This window comes from Manihot esculenta, chromosome 1 (genome assembly GCF_001659605.2).
Source record: "Manihot esculenta cultivar AM560-2 chromosome 1, M.esculenta_v8, whole genome shotgun sequence".
Lineage (NCBI taxonomy): Eukaryota > Viridiplantae > Streptophyta > Magnoliopsida > Malpighiales > Euphorbiaceae > Manihot > Manihot esculenta.
In genome coordinates, this window is record NC_035161.2 from 28,679,464 (window position 1) to 28,702,679 (window position 23,216).

A 23,216-nucleotide genomic window follows, 5' to 3' on the forward strand; every position below is an offset into this window, starting at 1 on the left:
AACCCAACTTACATAAGAAATTAAGGCATGAAATTCATAGTTTAATAGTAATTCAACATAAACTACATTGTTTTTAAAAATATTTTTATATAATTTATTTACTATTTTAAAATTTAAACGCGTTAAATTATGTTTGAAAGAGAATTAAGATTTTTAAATTAAGTTTTTTGAGATTTTTTTTTCTAAACAATAAAAGTTTTTTGGAGTATTTTATAAAACTATGGTTACAAGTTACTCTTATCTCAGCTGAAACAAATTGTTAGAAGAAACATATCGGATTCAAGAATATAGATGCCACGTTGCACTGACATTCTATGGCAGAAGAGGCGGCGAGCTTCGAAATCATAGAAAACGGCAGAATTCATTTCGTGCTCAAAACATTAAATTTTTCTATTTTTTTTATATATATATTTTTTCATTTTACAAAGGAGTAGAAAAGTTGAATCAGGATTCTATGGGTTTGCTGGTAAACTGTAATTTGGTGACATTAAAATTATTTTTAAAAATTAAACAAGTGAAAAAAAAAAAAGTTCTGAAAAAAGAAAGGAGGAATAAGGCCGGTGCTGGCTGCAGCTGTTGTATACATATAGACCCCCATACATAAAACGCAGTACACACGCTCCCTTCCTCTCTCTCGTCCTCCGATTCTTCACAGCACAAGACCATCAGCTTCTCTCCTCTTCATCTGACATCCCTCTCCCTTTCTCTAGGGTTTTCTTTTCTCTCGTTTAATTCTTTAAGCTCTACGTAAAAGCCAAAACGCTGTGTTCCACCTCACTTTCTCTCCATCGCTATACATATATAGATACAGATATAGATATCTTTGTATATGCAAGTGCTGCTTGTGATGGCAACAGCACCAGTGAAGCCGCAGCCGCTGCATAACTTCCCGCTCTCCCTCAAATGGGGGCAGACCACCGCGCTCTCCGCCCCGACCAACCACCACCCCCACCATCGGAGTACCAGTACCGGTCGTATCACGTCCGCACTTGCTCCTGACTCTGAGACCGAATCTGATCAGGAACTAACAACTGTCCGGAATCCTCCCCGGGTCGGATCTCGCTCTGCTCGAGTCCATCGCTTCTCCTTTACCTCATGCTCCTCCCTTATCCCAAAACCAAAAAACTCATCGATGGAAAATATGCAGAAACAAACAACGGTCTTGGAAACGGAAGTCGCTGAAAAGCCACGGAAGCAAGTTACGGTTTTGGAAAACAACGGAGCTGATGCTGAAGAAGAAGAAGTGGAGGAGAAACAAAAGCAAGAAGAGGAAGAAGGGAATTCGAGGCCGTGGAAATTGAGACCAAGAAAAGGGATTTTAGCCGCAAAGAATGGAGGGGAATTGAAGGAAGCGGTGATGCTGCATGTAAATGAGCAGAGAGAGAGGGATAATACACCGCAGCTTCAGCCGAAATCGATGAGATTGAGGGGATTTGTAGAGTCTGCCGGAGGAGGCGGGGGGCTCTGCTTGGAAAAGAAGGAGAAGAGGAAGTTCTGGATTGCTTTGTCTAGAGAAGAGATTGAGGAGGATATTTTCGCTTTGACTGGGTCTAGACCTGCTAGAAGGCCAAGGAAACGACCCAAGAACGTGCAGAAAGTGCTTGATGTAAGTTATATCCTGTCCCTTTTCCCTTCCGATTTTGGTTTCTTCGACTTCTTGTTTTGTGATGCTAATAAATTTGATTTGTTTTTGTAGAATGTTTTTCCTGGATTGTGGTTGGTGGGAACGACAGCTGATTCTTATAGAGTTGCCGATCCTCCGGTGAAGGTCCGTAACCATCTTTCTCTGTCTACATCTAGTTGTGCGTATAAGTTTGAAAATATATCTATGTGAAGATTTTAGATCTTTCCCCCAATTTTCAAGTGAAATTTTCCTTCAATCCAGTTCCATTCCCCCAATATGCCGGATAGTTGGTAAACGACAAATGCGATTCTCAGTTTAAAGAACTTATATTTTGCCGCCGCCCCCTTTTTCTATAGATTTATCTTGTATTCGAAATTCTGAACTTTTCACTTCTTTTCAGATTCTTTTTCATTAGTTAACTGAGATTTCAATGATTTCTATGCAGAGATAAATATACTAATATGGATCAGCAGATATTTGAGGTTTTCCTGAAACGTTTGAAGTGCTGCTTCCGCAAAACTGAGGCCTCAATTTGAGGTATTATCAGTGATTTCTGTAAAAAATGCAGAGGTGGTAATCCAAATAGAAGGAAGAACAGTGACAAATTGATATAAAAAAAATTCTCATGTTACCATTTCTTATTGCTCTTTGTGATATGATGCACGGGCCAAATTTAGTCTTTTTCTTTCTTTCCGTTTTCCCGAGGTAACTTTAAGATGTAAAACTTTGAACAAAGACAGATGAATAGAGAATTTAATTGCCTTTCATTTTAGCTTAATCTCAGGTGGTTTGGATGTCTGGGAGGTTTTATTGTATTTGTTTGCGAAGTATATAATATGTTGATTACTTGCTATTTTTGGCAGGCTTCCCTGCATCATTAGGGAGCAGAGTAGCACGCATCTTGTTTGTTTCAAAACTTAATTCAGGACCTGATTTCTGAGAGGCATTGCTTGCTTCCTTGTTCTGGAAGTCCTTTTCTCCATTTGATTGAGATTTGTCGTGTCAAATTCCTGATGAGGTTGAATCCTTCTGTGTTGATGTATTTTTTTCACTTAAATATTTATATAGTTAATTCATAGGTTGAATGGTTGCAAGTAATACTTTTGTTCTTTTTTCTCTGAGAGTTATTTAATCAAATCATGATCCTTCTTGATGAAGACAATGTTCAATGCAATATGATGACTGCATATTTTGATGCATAGTTTGGGAATTCTGATGTTCTTTTCTGGATTATTGTCTTCTCTTGTATATAGGTTCTTCAATTAGAACAATTTCATTTAACACTTACTCAAGTCAATGCCTATTTTCGTAATAACTAGGTTTTGCTTTGCAATGTTGCTAGCCCATTTTTAAGCGTCTTCTAAAGCTTTAGAATGTGGTGAGGTTTCCATTGCATCCAGATCCCACAGTTGAATTTCTCAAGAATTTGAATGTTTTCATGGATTACAATTTTGTAGTGCTCACAGCTATGCAAAAGATGCATGAAAATGATTAGCTAGGAGTGGAATCTGATATTGGAAGGATATTTGCATAAAACAAGCTTCTTTCATCCCTGGGAACTTTTGTCTAGTAGGGTGAAATATGAATCAGTATTAAGTCCATTACGGAAGAAAACATAGCTTTGAGCCATGTTTTATGTGTATTAATTAATCTTGTATATTCAGTGGGTTTTTTGGTCTCCAACAGTTGTGCAGCTAAGCTACCACAGATCCACACTTGGAGTTGCTGGCATAAAAGATAGAATAACTATGTTCTACTATTATTTTATTGACGATTTTTACATATGCTGTTCTGTCCAGATGCTTAAATGATAAGTGAATTAAAATGGTGTCCTTTTATGTTAACACTGCAATTCATCTATTTCTGGTAATTGTAGACTTGGTCATAGTTGAGGGAATACTTCTATAGCTTTTGGAGCTCATTTCTCGTGTCTTTCTTACGAAATGGTGGGTTGCTTTGAAGTTGATATTCTGGAGAAAACTTTTTCTTTTTGTCGAATGGAGAAAACATTAATATATGCTATGTTATGAGCTTTCTTTCGGTGTTTTATCATTTTTCATAAATTCCATCTTGGGCGTTGGTCTTTCCGTATAAATCAACGAGGATTTTAATTTCTTTCACACTTTTACTCAATGTCTTTACTTTTATCGTATGGATAAATTCTGGGGAATGTAGCAAGTATAATTTCAATGAGAGTTCCGTATGACGTATGCACATATTAAAGGCAAGAGCAATTTGTGATATTGAAGCTTCTGCATGATGGTTAACTTTTGGTAAGGAAAAGTATTTTGGTCCGGTTATATTCTTATTTCTTCAGGGTAAACACAGATTGTTCCTGCATGTTGGCTTGGTGGCTAACTTGATGAAATTTCAGTAGAACCCCAGTCTCTGCATTATGATCACAGAGTTGTACTCCTTGCCAGGGGTGACAAATCCGTGATTGTCTATTGCTCAGCAATCAAGAACACGGGAAACAAGTTAGTAAGGGCAAATTTCTACCTGGGGAATTAACTTTTATTCACATAATCCTCATCTAGTTTATGTGCATGCTGTAATTGCTCTTGGAAATATGTCCCATGGATCTAGATGGGTTAAAACTAGCCAGTTTTGACTCGAGCTAGAATTGGAAATATTCAGAATCTGCGTCAACGTGGGCGGTCTGTCATTTTAGTGAGGTTGCATGGTTCTTTATCATTAATGGGAAGTCAAAATATTTGTCTAACTCAAGTTGATTTATCTGTGTCCTGATAGAATAATGCTTTTATGATAGTTATGGATTCACAGGTTGATTTCCATGGCCTCCTTTTCCTCTGCCCCGCTCTCCCCCATTATAGTTTGGATTAACATTTCTTACTACCTACCATCTCGAAACAAATTAATAGTTGTTCTTTCTTTATCAAGTAAAGTGGCATGGTTTTTAATTGGCAAGCCAACACAAGTGGAGTTAACTTATGATTCCTTTATTGTGAAGCATCCAAGATGAACAAGTAATATGGAGCCATGTCAGGGAGGAATATGATGTTGAAGCTCCATTCTTCACTAAACCATGCATGATGGTAAGAGACTTGTGAACCAATCTTGTTTATACCTAAATTTGTGAAAAGCGCAACTCATCTTCCTCTATTGGATTGGCTATGCATAGCAAGGAAGGATCGTTCTGTTCATGCTATCATTCCATTTCCTCAGTTTTCTTTTATTTGACGTATTTATATTCAACTAAGCCATAATCTTCTCTATTGGGAATGGACTTGGTCAATGAGAAATTAATACAATACAACTTTAGATCAGATTTATCATAATTTCAAATAATGTCCATTGTCAATTGAAATTGAGAAATCATTAAGCATTTATGAATTTATTTTTTTATTTTTTTATTTTTTTTTACACTTCATCGGGATAATTATTTAAATTCTAAGGAATTGTTAGCTTTTGACTATAATAGTGTATATATATAGGAATTTTTTTTTTTGATTTTGCTCGATGATATATAAGTGAATTATTTTTCTAAATTCATTCTTTTCGAACATGTTATGATCTCTTCATTTCGAAAAACTCAGCAGTATTTATGATTTCTTCATTCTTAAATTTAACTTTATATTTTAATTTTTTACTTGAAAAATATAAATTTATTAACTATAAAATTAATTTAAATAGTAAAATTATTATCTATTTTAAATAATAAAATTATCAACTATAAAATAATTAAAAATTAATATAAATAAAAAAAAAGTAGTATCCAATAAAATTATCATCTAATTTATATCCTTATTTAAAAAAAATTAATATCAAGATAAAATTTAAATGGTAAAATTATTATCTATTTTAAATAATAAAATTATCAACTATAAAATAATTAAAAAATATCATAAATAAATAAAAAAGCTGAGCGTGTTATCAAAAATATTACAATTGAATTATCATATTACAATTGAATTAATATCAATCAAAATACTAAATATGATTATTTTAGATATTTTTATTATTTGCTATTTCTCTCTCTCTATATATATATAATCTTAAATTAAAATTTTATTTATTATTTTTAAGTCAATCAAAATACTAAATATAATTATTTTAGATATTTTTATTATTTGCTACATATATATAATTCAATTAAATTAATATTTAATTAAATAATTTTTATTTTATTTCTAAATATATTATATTATAAAATTTTATTAGAATCGCTTTTTTAAAGATTTTGAATTATAATAAAATTATTATAAGAATTTAACTTTTATATAAACTCTAATTAATTTAGTTTGAATTTTTTTTAAAAAAAATTATTTATCTAATAAAACTATTATTTTGCTATTAATTCTAATCCACTTATAATTTTAAATAAAATTATCCATTAAAAAATCTTATCAATAAAATTATAAAAATATTTAAATAATATAATATAATAATTATTTAAAGTGTTTTATTTAACTTATTAAATATTTAGATAATATTAAAATCAGAATAATTTCTAATGCTATTTTGAATTTATCAATAAAATTATAATAATTTCATTAATAACATTATAAATCCTATATACTTTGCCGCCACTGAACTAAAAATAAAAATTACTTATTAACATAAATTAATATTAAAATATATTAAATTTGAATTTTAGGTACATCAAACTTCTAATAAAATTATTAGTGATAGAATTTTAGTTAGAATACTACTTTCCATGCAAATTGTCTCTATTAAGAGTTTCAGAGATATTCTGATTGCCACTTATTATTTCTATATAGTGGGAATGTTTCTCACATACTTTTTTACAGATTTATAACATTCTTTAGAGAGGTATCTATTATGAAATTAGAGATAAAAGGATATCTGTTTCGAATTTTTAATAATATTGATTTTAAAAATATAGTGAATGAGGGGTTGGCTTTTTTTCAAATTTTATTGATTCGATTGTTTTGGAAGGTTTACTGGTTATTATGGGTTTTCAAAATCGCAACGACGATGTCAGTCTTGAAATTTTATTCGAGTTTTGTCTCATAAAAACTCTTTTCCGTGGCTTTGTTAAGGAGATTTTAATGATTTGTGCTCGAGAGATGATGAGACTTTCGTTAATGTGGAAGAGTTATGAGTTTGTTTCTGAGGTTGACTTTTCTTCAAATTTTATTGATTCGGTTGTTTCGGAAGGTTTACTGGTTATTATGGGTTTCCATAATCGCAATGACGATGTCAGTTTTGGAATTTTATTCGAGTTTTATTTCGTAAAATCTCTTTTTCATAACTTTGTTAAGGAGACTTTAATTACTTGTGCTCGAGAGATGAGAAAGAATGATAAGTATTTTTGTCAAATTATCTTATGTAAGGATTTAGACAAGTATTTGAGAATCATTTTTGCCAAATTATCTTATGTAGGGGTTTGATTTTAAATGATTGTAAATTTTTGTTAGACTCTAGAACTGATATTTATATTAAATGGGTTGGTCGCAATACTACTATAGTTACTTATATTTTGACTAAAAAATCTATTAGATATAATCGTCTCTATTTTAAATGATATCCCTTTTTATTTAATAAAATTTTATTAATACAATAAGTAGTTTTGCTTTAAAAAGAAAAATTTTATTATCATGATGTTAAAATATTATCTTTATGTAGTAGAATTCTATATTCTATCTTATTTAAAATTTTTTATTTTACCTTATATCGATTTACACATTCTACAATAAATATAATACCATTATTTCATACCGTTTTAACAATATTTAAATTTTATTTAATCTGTATAATCAAATATTTCAACAACCAATTTAATTATTTATTTAATACTCATATTAATTTAAATATTAAAAAAATTACCATAATTATATCGATATTAAAAAAATATAATACTAACAACATAACTTGAAGATATTTTGATTGCTTTCCTACGCTATCTTTAACAATTTTGTTTTCTTATTTTTATCACTATTGATTAAATTTTTTTTTTTAAAAAATATTCAATGGAGGTATACAAAATAAAGAATAAATTGTTAAAGATAACGTAGGGAATTGAATATCTATATTTAATGTGGTCCCTAAAGGAAAAGCCTAGTCATTGAAAATGAAATTTCAAATTGAATTATGAATATAAAAATTCGTCGTGGGCAAATTCTATAATATATCTGCCCTTTCTGAAAAAACAATTATTATTAACTTAAAACAAAAATTTTCTAAATGCAAATGCACATTGAGAACATTGTTATGTTATTAACAAATAAATGATCTATTTGTCTAACAAGTATATCTTATTTATTATATTTATAAAAAGAAAAAAAAAATACTGGTCTTTATTAATTCTTATAATTTGAACCGAAGATTCTGAATTGGACCGGATCCCGCTGGCTAGGTCTAATTGAGGGATCCAAAAAGAATGGAGAACGTTTCATGGGCTGTATAAAAATTGCTACCCTTTCCCTTCATTTTTCCATTTATATTCATTTTTTAATTATAATAATTCAAATAAAATACTTCAAATTGATTGTATGATGTACTCTCTGATAATAATATATTTAGGCTAACTAAATCATATAATATTTTGTAAATTTTTTATATACATATATACTTTATTATTTTAATATTTTTAATGTATTTTTTATTTTTAAGATTTAAATTTAAAATTTTTATCTCGAATTTGAGTGTAATTTTTTTCTAATTTCATTTTAAAAAAATATATTATTATCGATATAAATTCTAAAAATTTCAAGAGATAAAAAGCTATTTTCATCTTTGTCTCACACAATATTATCAATAAAACAAAATCAGAAAAGATTAGTCAAGAAAGGCAGAAAACGAGTTGGGATAGAGAAGAATTTTCAAATTATCATAACTAAAAATATAAGCACTTGTTTCCCTTTTGTTTTTGAAATAGAAATCGAAGGATTATAATTTGAAATTTCTTATATTTACTCATTTATTTAGATATATTTATCATCAAATTAAATTTAAAAATATTAAAAACACTCATTTTTAAAATTTATTTAGTACTATAAAAAATATATATAATATTATTAAATTTTAGACTAAATATAATTTACATTAAAAATTAATAAAATTCAGAGAATAACAAAAAGTATAAAGTATCTATGGATTTCTTTTAAAGTGAATAACAAAAAGGGTGAGTGCCAACTCAATACTGCCTTCCAATTAATTATATAATATAAATAGACCACGTGCATCTACAATTTAATTAATTTTTTCAATTAAAGAAAAAAAAAGAAGGTTGAGTATATCTCAATATTAATTAATTTGCTTAATAATTAATATTGTAATCCTCATCATAACACTTTCATATCTAATCTTAATTACTATAATTAATAAAAATTTAAATTATTGTCCAATTTTTTTCTCTAGTTATTAAAAGAGAGTTTCTTAACGTATATAATAATTACATCTTAAATGTGTGAGCCTGATTTTAGAATAATTAAAAACAATAATTTATTTATAAGATTTAATTATAAGAGTAATGTAATCTTCAAGTGGGTTTCTATGTTCTATAAAATTGCAACCAACGTATCTCTTGAAGCAATGACATGGCATCATTAATCTTTAATTAATTAATTAATTATATTAATCATTCACCCATATCAGATCATCATTCTAAAACATTAAATTATGTCCAATTCCCAATATTCGATAAACAAGATGAAACTCCACCGACCAAACATACCTTCCAAAACAAAATCATCGAATTCCAACTATGCCCTTGTCAGCCGCCCCTCAATCCATAATTAACCATGGCTATGAATGTCCAAATGGTAACTAAATCATGCATGCAATTGCAGTTGCACGTGCAATCCAACCATTAGTGCCTAACAAAACATCGATTAACTGAAAAATCATCCGCCCATCTAAGCAACGATTCGTTTTACCGGCCATCACATGCCCACCAGCTCAGCCGGTCACATGGTGGGTTGAGATTGCGGACCCACTCAACGCTTCCACCGGAAATCTGGCACTTCGAGTGCACGTGTGGGAAATGCCCTTTATCAACGCCTGGAATTGTTTATCCATCATCCGACGGCTATCAAGAGTCCGTACGTGCGTTCTTCCCCGTTGTGGAGGACGATTGGTGCGTGGAGGGTACAATTGGAATGCTAAAAAAAATAAATAGGGAAATGCTGAGGATGGAGTTTGACCGTTGACCAGATCGAAGCCAAAGACATGGTAACTTTGACCGAAAGTGCACTTGCGGGTTTCGAGGATACACGTGAGCTTTGCTGTCTTTGGGTTTGGTTGTTGTTACTGGGGATAGTGCGCCACGTCGGACCCACATGAGCGGTAATAATGGAAGCCCAAGTTGCTTGGTGGAGCCCCGAGACTGATATTTGCTTGCCTGCTATCTTTCCATTTTCACGCAAAATTCATTTCCCTGTTCAAATGAAATTAGTTCTCACACTTTGAAGATAAAAATGTAAAATTAAATAATAAAAAATAAATGTATTATTTTTTAAAAACAAATAAAAAAGAGATCAATGATTTTACTGTACAAATGAAACGCTAGCCATGGGATCCCACTGTGCAAATGATTGAACTCTGTTGGATTTACATGCGTAGTAAAGGACAACATTGTAATTGTATGATGGAGACAACTATGAGGGTCCGTCTTCACGTGACTTTCACATGTTCAATACCTTCCTTCTCAACTAACCAAAAACGATGGGTCCATGATGGGATTGTCGGATACCTAACCTTTGCCTTTCCCTTCCCTCATAAACAATTATCTATTTGATATGATTTTTTTTTTTAAATTCCATTTTGCAATTAATTAAATTACAGTTCTCATTAATATGTAAAGTAAATTTAAAATATTTTTAAAATGTAACAAATATATATATTTATATTTTCACTAGAGATTTATTTTATTATTTCGGTGGAAGAAAAGAACAAAAAGAACGAAAGAGAGGGAGAGAGGGAGGATAACGTGGGGTGGGGAAAGAAGGGAAGAGGTCCATAGGAGAAGCAGCGGAGGAAATGGATAGTCCAAGGCAAAGGGGCCAAGTTCACGTGCACCTCACATGGAAATAGAGCCTCGTACGGCCAAGCCAAAGTTTTAATTATGGTCCAATTTGAGCCATGATTAGGAAATTGTCCCCTTGTGTATATAAATTAATGGAACAATTGGGACATCCATCCCCCATTCACCTCCCCGACATTTCAACTCTTATCATCATCATATCATACTCCATAATCATCACCTCACATCCGCCAGAATGACAACTAATTTAATATTTTTAGATATAATTTTGTTTATAATTTTATATAAAAAGTCCGAGAATTTTCTAATAATTAAAATTTAATTATCTTTTCCCTCTCTAAATGTGTATGGATAAACTTATTACTATAATATTATATAAATAATACAAAATATTTTATTTTATTGTTTATTGTTATGTCCCTTTCATGATGGGTAGATGCAAATTACCCTTAATCCTGAGTTTAGACATGCATGCATGTCTGGGAGCAACTGCTGCCATTATTATAAGAGTGGCAGTTGAGACAACATAATAGTGTGGTGGAGGAGATGGTGGTAGGGACCAAGAGAGGCGTGGAAGAGACAAAGGAGAAGGGACCTAAACAGGGAGCGACACGCCCAAGGCGTGTTGCATGAGAAGATGAACCAAAGTCCAGACACGTTTTTACTTCTTGTTTAGTTGTTGATGTAGTTTAGAAGCTTCAAATTATGAATTTAGTGGATGTAATTACATTTTCTATATTATTTAAGATTTGAATTAAAATCAATATAAATAGTCATATATTTCGAGTAAAGATGACATGTACACAGCCAAAAATGTCAAAATACGAATGAAGACATGATTGAATCATAAGCCATTCATCCATGTAATTATGCACAAGTCTTTCCTTGTCGTTTGGTTTTCTTTCTCCCACTTCTTCATGTGATGATTTCATATCATAACACTTTTTTTTTTATGTGCCTCAAATTTGTGTGTATGTTTTCAATAAAAGTCAAACTCATGCAATAATATACTTAAAGATCGTATCCAAATTCGTTCACTTAATCATCTAAATTTTATAATTAATTACGATTATTGATTTCTTAAAGAAGTATTACTTTATATACAACTATTTATTTAAATACAATTAAAAAATCTTTTCTTTTTTGAAATGGGTAAACTGTAATTTAGTTCCTCTAAGTGAAATATAACATTTTATTCCTCTATTTTAAAAAATCATTAATTTAGTCACTGTAATTTTTAAAAATTATGCCATTGGTCATTTCCGTTAGAATTTCAGTTAAGTTACCGTTAGTTTTCAATTTATAAATTGATCAATAGAAAATTAAATTCCTAGATTGCCCTTTAACTGAGGGAGGGATGGATATTTTTTTTTCCCTCCAATTACAGAATGGGCTATTTAAGAATGAGGAAAAACTAATGTACAGACAAATTAATCAATGATATCGGTCACTAGTTGCTCACCCAATACCAATGGCGGATGGGAGGGAAGATATCTGAATAAGAATTGCAAGTGTGGCATTGGAACTGCTGTGAGGATTTCTGAATCTGAAAGTAACAAAAACTGCTTGTATTATGCTTGTCGTAGCAACGTATGTGGCTCGTTTCTGGGATGGTGCATACTGGCATCGAGGTTTCCAGCAAGTGCAGAAACAGTTGAAGTTGGGCCGAGGCAAAGAAACCTTGGGCGGGAGTTGGCTGATATAAAAGAATATATGCTTATTGTGCAAGATGAGAATCGAAAGTTGATAATGAACATGGAAGATATGGAGAATGTAACGATCCGGAAACCGGACTGTTACCGGCGCTAGGATTCAAATCAACTTAAGGTCGCCGGAACCCGTAGCAAACCTAATATACATCCTGTGTACCTAATAAAATCCCATACATGATCATACATTATAACAAAACTTAAACATTTCATGAATCATGACTCGACCTGTGTATGTATCAAAACTATAAACATAAAACCCATACTATAGCCCTCATCAAATGCTCTAGTATGGTTAACATCACATACCTCAAGTTTGGTTCAAGCATAACTAATAATTAAAAACTTATACATAATGATCATGTTAACAGGGATTACAAAGGTAAATAAAATTAGGGCCAAACACAATTCTAATCCATTAAAATTTACATGTCCACACTATTCTATTACATCAGACAATATCAGTTACTATGCTGACTTTCCGAGCTATCTTTAAATTATAAAAATAGCCAATACTTTAAATCATAAAAAAATCCAATACCCTAATATTTACTATATTCGACCAAGTAATTCATATATGTATTACTTAAAATTGATTTTTATAAAATGAGCACCACAGTTTTGTTGAATAGGGATGAGGTTCGATAGATCCAAATGGGTGAGAGAAATGGAGCTCCACATTCTATTTCTCGTATGCTTCGAGAAATCAAATGGGAGAGCAGGTTAGAGCTAGTTAAAGAATAATATTAATAATGAGTATTTTGATCTTTTAATTAAGACTAATAGTGACTTAATTGAAAATATAATGGGAGAGATTAATGATATAATTTTAAAATTTATAGTTACTAAATTAATAATTTTTTACAAGAGAAAAACGAATGATTATATTTTATTAAATTAGAGATATTAAATTAATCTTTACTTTTTAAAAATTGAAGGGGCAAAGAATATTATTATTATTTTAAAATTTAAAATAAATATAAAATGATTTTAAATTATTAAAAGAGTACTTTGTTTTTTTAAATGGATCTATGCGGTAGGAACCTAAATTATTACAGTATGTAAAAAAAGTCGGGCACTCTTCAAATATCCGACAAGAAACGAGGAAAAAAATTGAGCGTTAAACTTCAATTAGTTATGTACAAGTTTGAGAAAGGGGGAAAAAGGTGTAGTAATAATAACCTCCTTTGTCAATGATTAGAGTTTGCTTTCTCGAAGGCACTCGGATTTAAAATCATAGGCGATGGAGGGGTGGTGAAGAAGACGCGCTAGAAGAGAGAGTGGAGGGGCGAGGGCTTAACTTGGGGTGGAGATCAAATGATTGTGGAGAAGTGGTGGTCGGGGCGTGGAGGGACAAGGTGACAGGCACGATTGTGTTGTTGTGAGTGCAAGGATAAAGAATCAATGAAAGTGGGCCCCTGAGAAGTCTCAAAAAGACGATGGGTCCCGCAAGGAAGTGTGTGGGCACGTGTCTCCAGGCAAAAACATGTTGGTCCACGTGAGTTCGAAGGGGAGGCAATAGGAGTGTTTTTGGCTTTTGCTTTTTCCTACGCTTCCCCTTATTTCCCGCACCCTCTCAGCCCACGTGAACTCCACTCTCTCCTGCCCCCTCGTCCTTTTTCCCTCCCCACCACAAAACTAATAGGATAAATTATTTTTTATTATTAGTTAAAATTAATATATGCTCTTATATACTACAATAATTCTATTTTAATGTGAATTAAAAAATATAATTAGTAATTTTTAAATTAAGTATTTATGTATAAATTCGTGTGTTAATTAGTATAGTATTAAGTTAATGAATAAATTATTATAAAAAAAGTTTATGATTTAAGATGTATAAAAATATAAATTTATAAAACTTAAATTTTATTTTTTAAAAAACAAAAGTATATTTCTATCTGTTCGATAGATCCAATGAAAAAATGAGAAGCCATCAGATTTTAGCCGGTTAGACATCAAACCGGTTTCACTCTTGGCCTCTACCCATCCCATTGGTTACAACTGACGGTAGTATTAATGTATTAGACGCTCGCTCTCCTTTCCGTCACCAACACGCTTCACAAGATTAAATTAGTAAATTTTTTTATAAAATTAACAAATTCTATAATAAGTAAAAATTAAAATATTTAATAAATAAAATTAATGAAATGATTAATTAATAATTTTTAATATATTAATGATTATTTTAATATATTTTTTAAAATTAAAAAATTGATTAATGAAAATTAAATGATAAATTTTTTTAAATTAATATAGTTGAGAGTGGGAGTGGAGAACACGCGCTGTGTGTGGCAATCGGTATATATATATATATATAAAAAAAAAAGAAAAGGTGAATGAAAGCGACGGTCTGATCCTGTAGACGGACCCTGTCAGCCCTTCCCCTCTCCCCGTGCCGATCGCATGAGAAAATGATTTTCCAAAAAGAAAGATAATGGGAAGTGGATGATCGAAAACAAAAGTAGATCTGTCCGCTTCTAATCATCAACCATTCAGTCTCTGATTTGATGGTTGTCTGGCTTCGGCCTAATTATGTAGCAACAACAGGATATCATGACCCCACCCACACTCCAAAATCTTTGATCGCCGCCGTTGATGGTGAACCCAGGGAATGTGATAAACTGTGTGATGGTTCTCAGCCTGATGTGGCCCACCTCGTTAATGACATAGATTCACGGTGATACGCTTCTTGTTTTTTTTCGCTTTTGCTTAGCTGCTATTTTTCAATTTTAATAACTCTAAACTACTTGCATTATTTTGGATTTGATGGAATGCATTATTTTGCATTTCATTTCAACTACAGATTTTAAAAGAATTTACATACACCTAATTTTCCCTCTTAGTTATTAGTTATATATTTATTTTATATTATTGATCTATTTTTTTAATAATAATTTACATAATCATTAAAAATAAATTTTTTTTTATTAACTTTATAATATGTGCTAAATTTGATGTGAAGCAAATAATAATAATAATAATTTATTATCACAAATTATTTAATTTTTATAGAATATACAAATAAAATATATAATTAAAATTATATTTTTAATTTATATAAAAATAACAGTAAATTTATTTTATAATAAAAAAATTATAGATAGTAAAGTGAGTAAACTCAATAGTTTTACATAATTAAAAAAAAAAAAAGACTTCAATAAAGAAGGAAAATAGAGGTATGGATTACAATAGGTCAGATTTTTATAGTGTTAGAATAATGAGTGCGATTTTTTAATAAAATAAATTATTTTTTATTATTTAATTTTAATTTAAAAATAAAATATATTAACACATTGGTTTATTTACATAAAATAATTGTACTTGAAAATATTTGTTTAAAAATTTTTCCTAAAAAATATTTTCAATAAAATAATTTATTTTATATTATTTAATTTTAATTTAAAAAATAAAATATATTACTGAACTATATGTATATGAGATAATAAAATTTTCAAAATATTAGAATTTTTTTGAAAAGAAAAAAATTATTTTCTTTAAAATATATTTTTTTTATTAAATAAATATTATTCATTAGCTTTTTTTTTTTTTTAAAGCTTCCTAAACATGCGGTAATTTTTGCAGGTTTCCGGTTCACGATCGTAGGTAAACGGAGGGGACAAACAGGGCAGAAATTGATGTGGGAGAAATTAAAGAAAGTAAAACTAGTGTTAGCATTTATTATTATTTGGGGAGGCAAAACACATGATTGAGTTAATTGGTGTCCTGACGCCAACTCATGTTCAACACTTGCACACACACCTGCCTAGCCCTCTTCTCTCTTCTTTCTATATAATCTCCCACGCACTCTCCTCCACCACCATCCCCATAAACTCCTGCTTTCTCTCTCAATCCAACGCCACACCTCCCCACATTTCTTTGCTTTCTTTCTCGGCTACCTGGTTGCAGTCTCAGACAACTTCTGCTTACGTTTACTCACCAGCTTTAGTCTACAATTGTTGGCAAGCCAGTAAGATGATGGTTGACAGAGAAGATTTGGGTTTGAGCCTGAGCTTGAGTTTTCCTCAAAATTGCCATTCTTTGCAGCTCAATCTTATGCCTTCGCTGCTCCCATCTTCTGCTAATTCTCTTAAACCTTCATGTAATAACACCTTCCCTTCTTCAGGTATGCTTTCTTTCCTTTTGTTTCCCTGCATGGTGTCCAGTTTCAGATCTGCACTTGATTTTTCTTCCACCTTCCTTCTTGTGTTCACTTTCCAGAGAAACTAACAGAGTATAAAGCTTTTATGTATTGAAAATTGTTCTGTCTTTTCAAACCATTTAAACCTAAGCGTTTTTTTTTTCCAGCTTTTTCCATGTTAGATCCTTTTCTTTTTTTTTTTTTTGCGATATTTAAACCTGGCTTTTCGTGGATCGTTTTCAATTCGCCTTTATTCATGCAAAGCCCTTTTTTTTTTCCCTCTAGATCCACGCCTAGAAAATTCAAGCAGCGTTTCTCACTGACTCAATCTCGCATGCAGATCCAAACTCTGATTCGTGCCGCGCCGACGCGAGATCTTTCCTACGAGGAATCGATGTGAATAGTCTACCATCAACAGTCGATTGCGAAGAGGAAGCGGGTGTCTCATCACCGAACAGCACGATATCGTGTGCAAGTGGAAAGAGAAGCGAAAGGGAAGGAAATGGAGATGAGCTGGAGATGGATAGAGATTGTTCTCGTGGAATCAGCGACGAGGAAGATGGAGACAACTCAAGAAAGAAGCTCAGGCTCTCTAAAGATCAGTCTGCTATTCTTGAAGAGAGTTTCAAAGAGCACAACACCCTCAATCCAGTAAGTTAAATTTTCTTTATCTTCCAGCTTTTTTCTCAGCGACGAAACAGAGAAAATAATATTATTAGAAGGGTATTATGGTAATTGAGTAACGAATGTATGGGTTTTGTCTTGTGCAGAAGCAAAAGTTGGCATTGGCTAAGCGGCTGGGCCTGAGACCCAGACAAGTGGAGGTGTGGTTTCAGAACAGACGGGCAAGGTGAGATATTATTCTATAATCTGAAGGGTAGTTTCGGAATATGAATTTGTTTGAATATGTCATTTTTCAGCTTTATTTATTGAGGCTTTTGAATGGGAAATGATTTGCAGGACCAAATTGAAGCAGACAGAAGTAGACTGTGAGTTCTTGAAGAGATGCTGTGAGAATCTAACTGAAGAAAACAGACGGTTGCAGAAAGAAGTTCAGGAACTGAGAGCACTGAAACTTTCCCCACAGTTCTACCTGCAAATGAATCCACCCACCACCCTCACCATGTGCCCCTCATGTGAGCGTGTTGCTGTCCCACCTTCATCCGCATCATCAACCGTAGATCGGCCTCATCCTCTGCCCCATCCACATATGGGCGCCACGTACCACCACAGGCCCATCCCCATGAATCCATGGGCCCCAGCGGCGGTCCCGTTTTATGGGCTGCGTCCTCGGTCGTGATTAAGAATCACAAGCAAGGACATTTTGGTGAATGTAAGAAATTTGTATGTATATTAATGATCCTGTATGTTGGAATGTCAAATGTGTAGTATATGAAGGGGGCAGAAGATGAAAGAACTGATGCAAATTTGCTGTGTTGAAAGTTAGGTCTGAGATATGGTGGGTGTAGGGGTGATTTGGTGGGTCTGCATGTTTTGTATTATTGACCCAGCAATCTCCTTTTGAGGAGTGTTGACATGTAATTAATTTAATTTTTTTTAGCGCTAAATTAATACTGATGATTTTTTTTTTTGGAAACTTCAAATTCAATAGCCATGTTTGACGGTTAATTGAACTTATACAAAAATTCAAAATGACTTATTCAATGGGCTAAACCTAGGCGCTGGAAATTTCAAAGTAATCCCTTATATTAATTTTCCAAGGTTGGTGTTAAAAAATTGTAAATAAAAATTAATTTTAATTTTCTAGTTGTGATAATTGACAATAAATTAAATAGATTCACATCATTTTTTAAAATATTAATAACACCTTTTTTGGGATACTTTATAGAACACTATATTCTAATTAATAATTGTCCAATTCTTTTTTAAATGCAAAATTATTAATTTAAAATTTTATTTTAGTTATGTGTTTTTTTTGTTCCTACATGGGTGAGCAGTATTCGGTTCAAACTGAAAAAATTGATCGAATCAAATCGATTTGAAAATTTAGTTTAGTTTTTTATATATTTCGGTTCGATTTAATTTTAATCAGAAAAAAACTGAAAAAATTGAATCGAACCGATTAGTGATAATAATATATTTTCTCAATACTATAGAGAAATTAAATCAAAATATTTTAATTAAATTTTAAAATTTAAAAACATAAAGTGTAAAAAATAAAAAAATTATTACAAATCGAAACCGATCAAATCGAACCGAATCGAACCGAATCAGACCGGTTCGATTCGATTCAGTTTCTGATCAAAATCGATTCGGTTCGATTTTCATAAATACTAAAATTTTGATTTTTGATTTATTCGGTTCGGTTCGGTTTTGAACCGAACCGACCGAATGATCACCCCTAATTACAATTGCATTGATAGTAAATATGGGGCTAAAGTCCTAAATATAAGGATTTGAGACCCATCAATTAGAAATGAGCCCATGTTCTAAGACCCATCAAAATTATTTATTTTTTTAATTAAAAAATATTTTTAATAATTTAAATATTTTCATATTTTCTGCCTCACCACAGCAAAATGATTGGGCCAATGAAAATTTCCCTTCTTGGTATCAGCTTCATCATCAAAACCTGAAGAAACTTCTAGAGCATTATCAAATTTTGAGGGTTATTATCTTTTTCTGCCTCATCACTCTGTCGGCTAAACAGGCCATAAGAAACAGCTATACCAACAAAAATAAGTTGGAGAAACTCCCAGCCCCTGTTGTTGAGTGTATGGTTGATGATGAATTCAGGAGCTTGTGCTGGGAAAAGTGGGAGACTCAAAGAAAATGGTGACTACAAAAGCTTTGTAGATGAAATGAGAGGTTATTATTTGGAAACTTTTTAAACAATTTTATTTTAAGTATCTCAGGAAATTTTATAAAAAAAAAAAAAAAAAGGCGCTATTTGTAATTTTTTGTGGATTGCAAAAAGCTTGTTGCTGTTGAATCCCTGATGCCTGATGGTAAGTGATAACAGGCGATGATAGAGGGATTTCAGTCTTCTCAGAGTTAGGATTCTAAGTCTGGGTTTGGGTCAGGTTCAAAAGTTGTTATGGGCTAAAGCCCGATTATTTAGTTGATGAAATTATTTTAAAAAAAAATCAAAATAATCATTTGATTAAATTATTATGAACACTAACGCTATAACAATAAAACATTTATAAAAAGCGACATGACTGGAATAGATTGTTGAATTTTTTTAGTTCATTAATAATAATATTTAATTAATAAAATTGTTTTATGATTTTTTCTCTTAAAAATAACAGAATAAATTATAATTTTTTTATATTTTTAAAAATTAAATCGTCATTATTCAAATATTTGAATAATAACTTAAAAGAAGACAAAGAAATATAGTAATAAATAGCGTTTTATTTAATGTCATTTTAAAATATTTTGTGAAAACTACTACTTTTTGGAGTTGTAAAATTATTGTCTTAGTGCTGTTATGACGATGATTTAATAATAATTTTAAAATATTATAAAAAAATTTCATTTTTTTTATTAAAAATATATATAATTTTATTAATTTTTATACTATAAATTTTTCGTTCATATAATTTTTTTTCTAAAAAAATAGATTTAGTTCTATTTTTACATTTATTGAAAAAATTGTAGTTGATAATATTATCAAGTATCCACTTACATTAACATATTAAAATTAAAAAGCTCAATTATTTTTTAATGAATTTTTTTAAAAACATGAGTATATTAGTAAATTAAAAAATTGAACAAAAAATTAGAGTGACTTATAATAAAAAAAAATTAAATTAAATTTATATTTATAAGACAGTGGGAAGTATCAAAATTATCATCCACCATGAACCCTTTCCTTCTTTCAGCCTTGACTTTCTTCTACCTTCACCCATCTTTTCAGGCTTCTGACTACATATACGAAATTTTGTTAAATCTGTGTTGAAGGAAAAGTAATTTTATAAAAAATTCTTTATGTTAATTAGTTGATGTAATTTTCAATAAAACTATGGTAAAAAACTTTAGGTAAATCATTATTGCTTATAAACATTACATTTTTATGTAAATTTCTTAAAAAAGAATTGCGGTTTGTTTAAAATAATTTTTTACAATTATATTTTTGAATTTTTTTTATTACCATAGTTGCTATGTTATAATTAATTCTAAAAATGTTTTGTAGATAGTTTTGATTATTATGAGTTTTAAAAATTTGAACCGATAAAAAGTCAGAAAAGAGAGGAAAAAAATAATAAAAATATTTTTTTATTATAAAAATTTTAATTTTCAATAAAATTAATATTTTTTAGTGATTATAATTTTTAATTATGTCATACATCTCCGCATTTTCCGCCAGCAGCCGTGCTGGTACAGATGGTGGTAGGGGTTAATGGTATTTGATTTAAATTCCATAAATTGATGGAATTAAATTAATTTTAAAATTTAATTTGATATTTTATTTAATTTGGTTTGATTTAATTTTTAATTTTAAAAATTTTGATTATTTCGATTCGATTCGATTTTAATAAAAAAAAATAAAAAAATCGAATCGAATCGATTAGTAATAATAATATGTTATTTTCAATAATATAGATAAATTAAATTATATTAAGATTAAAATATTTTAATTAAAATTTAAAATATTAAAAATAAAGCGTAAAAAATAAAAAATTTATTAAAAATCGAAACCGATCAAATCGAACCGAATCAGACCGGTTCGATTCGATTCGGATTTTGATCAAAATCGATTCGATTCGGTTTTTATAAATATTAAAATTTCGGTTTTTAATTTATTCGGTTCGGTTCGGTTTTAAATCAAACCGACCGAATGCTCATCTCTAGATGATGGAGCTGTGATTTTCTCTGACTGTCACTTTGTGTGGTCATGCAGACCGGTTCAACTTGGTTGGGTTGCATATGGATTAAACCTTACTGGATTGGGCTTGTTAATTATGCACTTGGTTTGAGAGTTGTAGCTGCTGCCTTTGTACTGTTAGCATGCTTCACCATTTTAATGCAATTCCGCTTGCATTTTCCAAAAAAAAAATAAAAAAAATTAGAAATTCCATCCTTATCTGGCACAATATTGAGATGGAACCGATTTAAGAAAAATTGAGTGGAGTTTGATTAGATTGACATGACTTCAACATTAATTAAAAAGAAATTATAAAATTGGTATAAATTTTTTTTAATACTATTTTTTTTTGTGGTTGGTATTTAAAGGAAGAGAACATTAATAGAATCTTCATCATTAAGAAATTTCTAAATATATTTTGCTACCTCATTTTTTTTGACATTCTCAATTATTAGAAACAAACTCAATTCAAAGTTATAAAATTATTTTTCTAATTTAATTTCGAATAAATGATTAAAAAAATAAACTTTACAAGAGTTTGTTGTTCTATTATGAATTTAAAATATTATCGATAAAATTTTGAATTTTCAAATATTTACATTTTTCCGCAAACTAATTGCTAAGTGGCAATTTCGTTAATATTTTAACTACATAATTAAAAAAAACCTATAAAGTTTAAAATTTAATTAATAATAAAATAAGTATATAGTACAGTAGTGAAATTTTTTAAATAATTTTTTATAATTGTTTTTAAAATTTTTGTGAAAATAAAAATAAATGAGAATGAGTGCTTTATCTGAAAATTAAAAAAAAAAAACTAAATATACCGATCATTCATATTCCCTCATAAAATTATTTTCTAACATAAAAATATTTCTCCTTTTATAAAGAGCTTTTTTCAAGGGATTAATAATCAAAATAATGTTTAAAACAACATTTTACAAAAATAATGTGAAATGAAAATTTTTATTAAATTAATGGTTTTTAAAAAAAATCAATTTGAAAAGCAATTTTAATAGAGTTTAATAAAATAAAAGACAATATTAAGCGAAAGATACGAAATCTCCCTTTAAATAAATTTATTAAAATTATTTATTTAGAGCTGTTTTGTATAAATTTTTAATATTAAATTCGATCTAACTATAATGAAAAGAGATAAAATAAATTTAAATTTAATAATTAATATTCGTGATGATTTAAATATTAATAATATTAATTAAATTTAAATAGATTAATTTTTAGGAATACACTATATATTTTACCTCAATTTAAAATGATATTTGCATATTTTTGAAACAAAATGAGTGGGTAATTTTTTGTCACTGAAAATCAAACTTTGCAAATATAAAGCTATATATTAAGAGCACAAATATAATAATCAATGAATTTTTTTAACATATTAGAATTAGTGACATCTATGCCAAGTGCTATCAAATTTTAACTCCATAATCAATTACATCAATATATATATATATATATAAAGAAAATTTACAAACAGACAAAATAATAACAATATAATGAGTTTTTATCTAAATCGAATTGGGTTTTTCAATTTTCAATTAAATCGGTTTAATTTTAACTATTTTTTTTTGAATTATTTATTTTAAAAAATTATTATTTATAAAAAAATAAATAAAAATATATAAAAATAAATAGTAAAATATAAATGAATGGAGTCGAATCGAGTTTTAAATAGTTTAAATTTAATTTTTCAAAAATTTTTTAAGTTTGAACTGAATTTAAATTTTATTTATTTTAAATTTAGAGTTGAATATTAAAAAATTTAAATTTAGATCATTTAGCAAATGAATGATAGAATTTTATCGAGTTGAGTTTCCATTAAATTTAGTTAATGGGTTGTTTATTTATATGTATAATAAATTTTAATTTAAAATTAATAAATTTAAAATTAAAATAATTTTAATTAATCATAAATTTATAAA

At 29.6% G+C, this 23,216-nt stretch overlaps 2 protein-coding genes across 3 annotated transcripts; both read left to right on the top strand.

Annotated features, from left to right (window-relative positions):
- The first annotated feature begins 591 nt into the window (after positions 1-591).
- On the top strand, positions 592-4,930 carry LOC110629309. Of its 2 annotated transcripts, XR_002490190.2 has the most exons (4): positions 592-1,606; positions 1,697-1,768; positions 2,070-2,161; positions 2,488-4,930. XR_002490190.2 is itself a non-coding variant. In XM_021776219.2 (3 exons), the coding sequence occupies exons 1-3, from the start codon at positions 830-832 to the stop codon at positions 2,073-2,075; spliced, it is 855 nt and encodes a 284-aa protein (XP_021631911.1). In that variant the 5' UTR covers positions 592-829; the 3' UTR covers positions 2,076-2,396. The 2 variants fall into 2 exon arrangements, 1 of the variants encoding a protein (XP_021631911.1); XM_021776219.2 differs by lacking the exon at positions 2,488-4,930 and having other exon boundaries at positions 2,070-2,396.
- Positions 4,931-16,022: 11,092 nt separating this feature from the next.
- LOC110618852 (homeobox-leucine zipper protein HAT4) lies at positions 16,023-18,010 on the top strand. The gene is made up of 4 exons (XM_021762118.2): positions 16,023-16,427; positions 16,783-17,093; positions 17,213-17,292; positions 17,403-18,010. The coding sequence occupies exons 1-4, from the start codon at positions 16,277-16,279 to the stop codon at positions 17,740-17,742; spliced, it is 882 nt and encodes a 293-aa protein (XP_021617810.1). The 5' UTR covers positions 16,023-16,276; the 3' UTR covers positions 17,743-18,010.
- The last annotated feature ends 5,206 nt before the right edge of the window (positions 18,011-23,216 follow it).